This window comes from Triticum dicoccoides, chromosome 2A, assembly GCF_002162155.2.
Source record: "Triticum dicoccoides isolate Atlit2015 ecotype Zavitan chromosome 2A, WEW_v2.0, whole genome shotgun sequence".
Taxonomy (NCBI): Eukaryota; Viridiplantae; Streptophyta; class Magnoliopsida; order Poales; family Poaceae; genus Triticum; species Triticum dicoccoides.
Window position 1 is genome coordinate 1,454,832 of NC_041382.1, and position 7,068 is coordinate 1,461,899.

The following is a 7,068-nucleotide window of genomic DNA, read 5'->3' on the forward strand; positions in this document are numbered from 1 at the left end:
TAAATGTTCAAACATTCGAATTATAGTCTTGAATATTTGCTTAGTTATTCATGTTACCGTTCTTCTTCTTTTGTTTCACTTCAGATTGTAACAAGGTTGGATGAATTGTGGCCCTTTCTCGCGCACCCTGTGGCACGAGGTGCTTTCGTGGATCGGGTCGACATCCCAGCTCTCCATCAACGAGGACTTCCGATCCGCCCCAAATACTGCAAGGAAGGGCACGTCTTCGCCCACGACACGGTCAGGGCGGATGCCCCACCCTGGACGTGCATGGGCGAAGGTGGTGGCAGTGGGCCTTGCGGCATCACTTCGTGTGCGGTGTGGCGCTAATTTGGTTTTTTTCGTGGCACTTTCTGGTTTGTAAAACTTTTCCTTCTATCGATGCATCGAGAGACATATGTTTTCTTTGCGTTTTCTCAGCGAAGGAATGATGGATGGGTTGCTAGATTAATCTCACGATGTGCCTAGCTGCTGGCATTAAAGTATCTCATGGGGACTAGCTAGTTGGTTTATGAAAAGGAAGGGCTACTTGAAAACCTAGAAGCTCACTCACATACCAAAGTGATGTGTGCTCACATGTTTCATCAGTGTCAGTGCAGCTGTAGTAGCATGGCATGTAGGCTACTGACTACTTAGCGGTGCGGTGTGGTGTGGTTGGGAAGGTGAAGTGATGTTGACCAAACCCATGCATTATTATTAGGCGTTTATTTTCTATGTGCTATTAAGCTAATTTGTCAATCAATCAATCAATCACTCAACCGGGTACTTGCAGTTGATCCTGGTAAGAAAAAAGGTCGCCAGTTGCAAATTAAGTTTCCATCTTAGCCAAGTCAGTACTTGCACATAGTGGACACTGACACACGTGAGAAACAAGTGTATGAATTCAGGATTATTATTGTTCACGCCGAAAGGTAATTAAGCGTTTGGACAATAGCAATGACATTTTGTTATCTCTTGATCTGAATGCAGTTAGTGATGAGCGGTTCTCATGCGGCCGCACTCAAAAAAAGGAAAATTTTGGTTCTGGACATGGCTATATCTTCTATGAAACTTAGCAAAATTTACATTTTTCAGTTACAAAAGAGAAACATAGATACGGATAACTGATAGAAGCTTCGCCTTGCGAGCTTCTGTTAAAAAAACATAACCTTTTTTTACCCGTTGGAAGATCACAAATTGAATCTTTGTGTAATAAGATCTGTAACTTGTACCTTGACATTCTGTGCGGTAAATCATTTTTTACCTGCCTTATTTTTGGAAAAGGGGAGTAACCCGGCCTCTGCATCGCAAGATGCACTCAACCATTTTATTAAACATGAAACAAGTTCAAGTCACCGAGTGCCAATAGTTTGCGAATATCTATTATTCTAGAAAACTTTATATGCCAAGAACACAATGCAGTCACAATATTTGAGAACTTGGAGATGCATTAGTTGAGTTCAGAAAGTCATCAGGGACCCTAGGGCTTCGGTTCAGTTGGGGGTACAATTAGGAATGAATTTAGGGTTTGCCTCCGAATGGTGGTGGCGGATGTGCTCTTGGTCCTCCAGCTCTAGTTTCGACCGACAAAGGTTGGCCAGTCTCGTCCTCATTGAAGAATGTGTGAGATTTGTGTTCTTAACTCCGTAAGGCCGGAGCTCGGGTGTTCTATAGGTCCTTTGTAGTGTTTTCTTCTCTGGAACGGCGGTCTACGCAGATCGCGGCAGCAAGCGTCTTCCGGTCCACATTGACGACTTCCCAGCCGCTTCGTATACAAGCTTCCGTGTTTCGACAAGTTTGCTCAGTTGAGAGGGAGGCCCGGATGTGACAACTAATTTTGCTCACGGTGCGCCCCCGATGTACGAAGGATGAGGAAGGCTTTGTACCGTAAGGATTTGGATATATTTTTCCCGGATTGCGCAAGAGAATTGCGCGTCATATCATTAAGAAGGAGAAGAAGATGTGCGAAAATTACAATACCTCCGCAACAGAGGCAAGCCAACCCCACTCCACCAGTGTTCTACAGAGCTATCTACTCGCGACGACCCACTATTCCACGGTCCTTCTGTTGCCACACCAGTAGCCACAACCTCCACTCACTCACAGTGCCTGCTACAATCGCCGAAATCGCGGCCGAGACGTTATCGAAGACCCTAGCTACTATTACGCTCCTTCCAGATCCTATGCATGACGAGCATGAACAAAGAGTCCACCGCCTTCCTCGCCGATGCCGGTTCCGCCGCACCGGGCTTGGTCCACCAGGCTACCAGTAAATCATGCTGGGAAGGATTTGGATATATTTTCCAATTCCCGTAAGGATGTTATTGTAAGAGTTTGTGCAACTTAATACACGGTTTTTGGCCTTTCTGCGAGAAAAGAAAAAAAAAGATACATGTATGTACATTAGTACCCATTTTCCAAAAATCTGGTAGGAAAAAAAGAATAATGCCATCCATCTGGGACAGATAGGTAAGTTAATACTGATCTAGCAGAGAGATTTATATATATAATGCTGATAGGCCGGCCGGAGGAGAAGCGGCGGAGAGGGAGAGGGAGTGGAGTGGAGCGGCAGTACGTTACAGGTGTGCTGGCTGCTGGTGTGGGGCCGGCCTGTCAGCCTCAGTCAAGCTGCCTGCCTGCCAGGTACTAGTTACCATTTATTTTATTTTTACATGTTACCATGTTGCCCCCTCAACATCAACTAGCCCGTGACCCCACCGCGCGCACTCCCCTCCTAACCTGCTACTACTACTAATCACACTCCTAATCTCCCAACTAATCACAGTGTTAAGTGGTAGCTGTCCAACAATCTTCCTTCACCAGCACACATCCGTCCATCATTCCTTCCTTCCTTCCTTCCTTCCTAGTACCCACTACTATTCCACGGTTAACACTTAACACACACCAAATTCAGCCTGGCATCAAGCCCATGACCCCAGAGAGCAACACGCCGCGACTCCGTATTAGCCGCGACAACCAATCGGAGGTTGATCTTGTGTGCATCGATCGATGCAAAGGCGGCAGACCAAATAGAGTTGCGGTCCGGCATCATCGAGATTCTTTCGAATGGTGCTATATTCGGGGTTTTAATTTGCGGGATCGGAATCGGAGGATTGTTCCGAGTGAGATGTGGGAGCATATTTGAAGGTGATGGGGTGGAAGAAAGGAAGCAGGGGAGGGGAGGGGAGTGAGTCCTTCCTTTCTTGGTGGTAGAGCAACAGCCAGCCAGACCACCAATACCCAAGCTAACCACACATACATACAAATATATTCTCTGATTATTTCCGTGCTGCTGATGCCGATGCTGATGCTAATGATGCAGAGGGGGACAGAGACATAGAGAGAAGAATATGAAGAGGAAGAAGAAGATCACTGCCCCCTTTACGTGAGCACAATGCCTACTGGAGAGGAGAGGAAGAAGAAGTACCCCACACCTTTTCCAGCTCCGTCTCTCCCCTGTTTGTTTGTTTGCTTGCTTGCTTGCCACTTTACACTCGTTTGCATTGCACTACACACTCACCCTCTGCTTGCTCATCACCAACACCACTCTTCACATACCTACCTCATCATCATCGTCCCGCTCTCACACAAAATTGCAATTTCAAAATCAAATATTGCAAACTAATTACTTGCTCACAACATAACAATCTCGGTGAGTGAATCAATCAATCAATCAATGTAATGAATGTATTAATCACATACTAACAATGTCAAATTCCAGACAAACAATTTGTTTGTACCCCCCAACCCAACAAATTTTACAGTTTCCAATCATCATCAATGATCAATCAATTTGAACACAACAAATTGTAAAAGAAGAATAAAGAATATGTATGTAAATGTGTATATGTCTTGTGTGGAACAAATGAGAAACAGAGGAGCTAATTACTGTCTGTCTGTGCGTTGATCGCCGCCTAGAAATGGCAGTCCACCAGGGCCGACGCCGGCGCCCGGAACGGCAGCAGCGCCGCCGGCACAGACGGCCGCTCCTTCACGGCGAACGTGAAGGAGCCCGGCGATGTCGCGGTCGCGGCGTCGTCGCAGGGCGCCGGCATGTTGAGATCCAGCTCCAGGAGGCTCTTCTCCTTCCTGATCACCAGCACCGCCGCCACGTCGTCCGTGGAAGAGACGGACGCCGACGCCGGCAGGAGCGGGCGGTGCCGCCGCATGTGCCCGCCCAGCGCCTGCCCGGACCCGAACTCCGCGCCGCAGATGGAGCACTCGTGCACCCTCCCCTGCCCCTGCTGCTTGGACGACACGCCGGTCGCCGTAGCTTCTTGCTTGGGCGGCGTCGCCGGGACCGGGATCGCCAGCACCGTCCGATCAACGGCAGCGGCCGGCGACGGCGGTGGCGTCTTCTCCTCGGCGGCCTGCGGCGGCAGCTTCATCTTCTCCTCGGACGACGCCGTCGTGGCCGTGGTGGGCGGGAGCGGAAGCGGGAGGCGCGGCTTCTTGTGGCTGGTGCGGTGCCCGCCGAGCGCCTGGAAGGACGGGAAGCACTTGCCGCACGTCCGGCACTCGTACACGAACTCCCCCTCGCCGCCGTCCGCCGGGCGCCGGCTCCGGAACTTGCCCTCCCTCGCCGTGGCCACCGCGACGTCGTCCCTCACCACCACCGACGAGGAGGAGGACGACGGCCCGGCCCGGCTTCCCTGGCCGCCACCGCCGCGCGCGAGGAGCATGAGGCAGAGCGCCATGTCCTCCTCCTCCTCGGTGACGCACCCGGAGGCCGCCTCGTCCGCGCCAGACCGCCACCCGCCACCGTCCGCCACCGAGGAGGAGGACGACGCCACCTCTCCCGCGGCGCTGGCCGTGGTGACCGCGGTCACCTCGGCCTCGGCGGCCGCGTGCACGCGGCGCCGCTTGCTGCGCTTGCCCTTGACGACGATGGCCGCAAGCGCGGCCGGTGGCGTGCCGTAGCCATCGCCGGCGTCCTCCCCCATGGATCGATGGGCGTGGGAGCGACGTGAGAAACAAGGAGAGGGGAGGGAGGGAGGAGAATACAAGGTGGTGGAAGGAGGAAGGTTGGTGATGGATGCTTAATAGTTTGCTTGCATATGGAGAGGAGAGGAGAGGAAGGGATGGAGTGGTGGTGGTGTGTGTGGAGTGGTGGTAATAATAAAGTGAGGATTTGGCTTTGAGGAGGAGGGGATGTCAACAAGGCCAGGCAATGTGGCAGCTAAGAAGGATTGATGGAGAAAGAAAGAAAAGCTTGCTCATTCATGCCTGCCAATGTGGCAATAAACTACTAGTGCTCATTGCTCATTGCTCAATGGCTGGCTGGCTAGGCCTGTTATTTTGGGACTTGTGCAAAACTAAGAGTGTGGTGTGTCAAGGGCTCTCCTTCTTTGGCTTGCAACAGATTAAGAGGGAAAAAGTAAATGCGACAGGAATGCGGGTGCAAAACAGAGGATGGAAAACAGGGATATATAGTCCAGCGGACTTGTGTGGATGAGTCGCATACGGTACACACAAGTGTGCGTTGATCTTACGCGTTGGAGTAAACCATGTCTTGCATAAAGCTAATATGCCAGCGAAAAAAAATATGCCCGTTAAATATTTACCAGATATTTCTATGCATTTAGCGAGGCAATGTCATCATCCGTGTGTTCCTGCCTGTTATCCCATTGAAAAACCACTGCTTTCCGCGTTTAATCGGTGAAAGAGATGGCGTGGATGTTTTGGTTCCTATTTACTTTTGGTTACAGGAAAATAATACAAAAGGGAACTTTCTTACACATTCCGTAAATCGCGCGCCTTTTCTAAAAATTTATTCACCCCACAAAGGGCATAATCATTAGAACCTGGAATTTTACCTCATATCTTCAATATGTCTACATGGGAGTGTTCCTCTAGTGATTACACTTGGGTGTTTGTAGAAAAAATGCCACGCATGAAGAAAATTATGATGGTTATGTTTGTGATCAACAGGTGTAACTTCACTTGTTTAAGTAGCATGTGGTTGTATACCTAGTTAGACATAATATAATTTTGTATGTTATCTTGGATTCTGCTCTAGTCCCTTCATGTGGGACAGATCTTTCAACAAGATCTACATGGTAGTGGCCAAGATGTTAGAACCATCAAAGGTGAGTGGTTAACCATGAAACCCACCATGAGTCCATAATATAACAATTATCTAATCATCATTACACTCTACATCACCCCTAGAAATTTGATCGAAGATCGCCCGATCCAAGTGCACATTAGAATCTCACAAGTAAGGAAAATAATGTGATTCTTGCTATGTTGGAAAACAGAGATGACATGCTAACTCAAATAGCTCAAGGAAAATCTACTATTGAATCCAAGTCGACGTTTGCCTTTCTTTCACCAATCAAACTAGGAGGTTAATTTTCATAAGCTTGCTTGGAATGTAAGATGATCACTATAATTTTGGAAGAACTTGAAACTTCTACCACATGTCCCAATATAGTTAATTATAGAATGATTTCCACCTTTTACCCCACAGTAGCTGGAATTTGTACATGTGTGACACCCCATTTATTGAACTTGCTCTCAATTTTAATCCAGAGAAATTTCCACTAAATGGGCTAACTTATATTACAAATAGACAACTAGATGGGGAAAAATGGAATTCACTCTTTCCTATATATAAGGGTAGCAAATTTGTAAATTTTCCCAATGGAATGAAATGTGGTCCTTACTATTCAAAATAAGCTAAAGTGAGATCGGATGTTCAAAATTTGTCATATCATATGATTGTTTCAAGCAGATGTGTGAAGTGGTTAAAGGAGAGCGTCAATTTGGCTTCCGGGTACCACACAGCCTGGCATTTAAAAGTATGGGGGAAAATATATGTGAGAGTTTCAAAAGAATTTAAAAGTATGGCCTGTTATACATATATGTATCATTTCATTCAAGAATGTGTTAATTTTTAAGCTACACAAAAATATAAATTTTTGGCCTACAAAAAAAAAACTCTGTTTTGATGCGCATATTTGACCTTTTTGTGTGTACACCATAGTTGAAAAGATGTATCTATGAAAATATGCATTGTACATGCTACACATCTATATGTACATGTGTAAAAAAAATCAGAGCTTTCTAAGGTTTCAAAGTGTTGTT

General features: G+C 47.5%; 1 protein-coding gene across 1 annotated transcript; it reads right to left on the reverse strand.

Annotated features, from left to right (window-relative positions):
• Positions 1–1,908: 1,908 nt before the first annotated feature.
• Positions 1,909–5,085, reverse strand: LOC119352625 (zinc finger protein ZAT5-like). The gene is made up of 2 exons (XM_037619193.1): positions 3,869–5,085; positions 1,909–2,345 (listed from the first exon to the last, which is right to left on the reverse strand). The coding sequence occupies exon 1, from the start codon at positions 4,920–4,922 to the stop codon at positions 3,894–3,896; it is 1,029 nt and encodes a 342-aa protein (XP_037475090.1). The 5' UTR covers positions 4,923–5,085; the 3' UTR covers positions 1,909–2,345; positions 3,869–3,893.
• Positions 5,086–7,068: the final 1,983 nt, after the last annotated feature.

Bases quoted from the DNA above. Each gene is read 5' to 3' on its own strand.
- LOC119352625 (XM_037619193.1), bottom strand. From the start codon at position 4,922: ATGGGGGAGGACGCCGGCGATGGCTACGGCACGCCACCGGCCGCGCTT.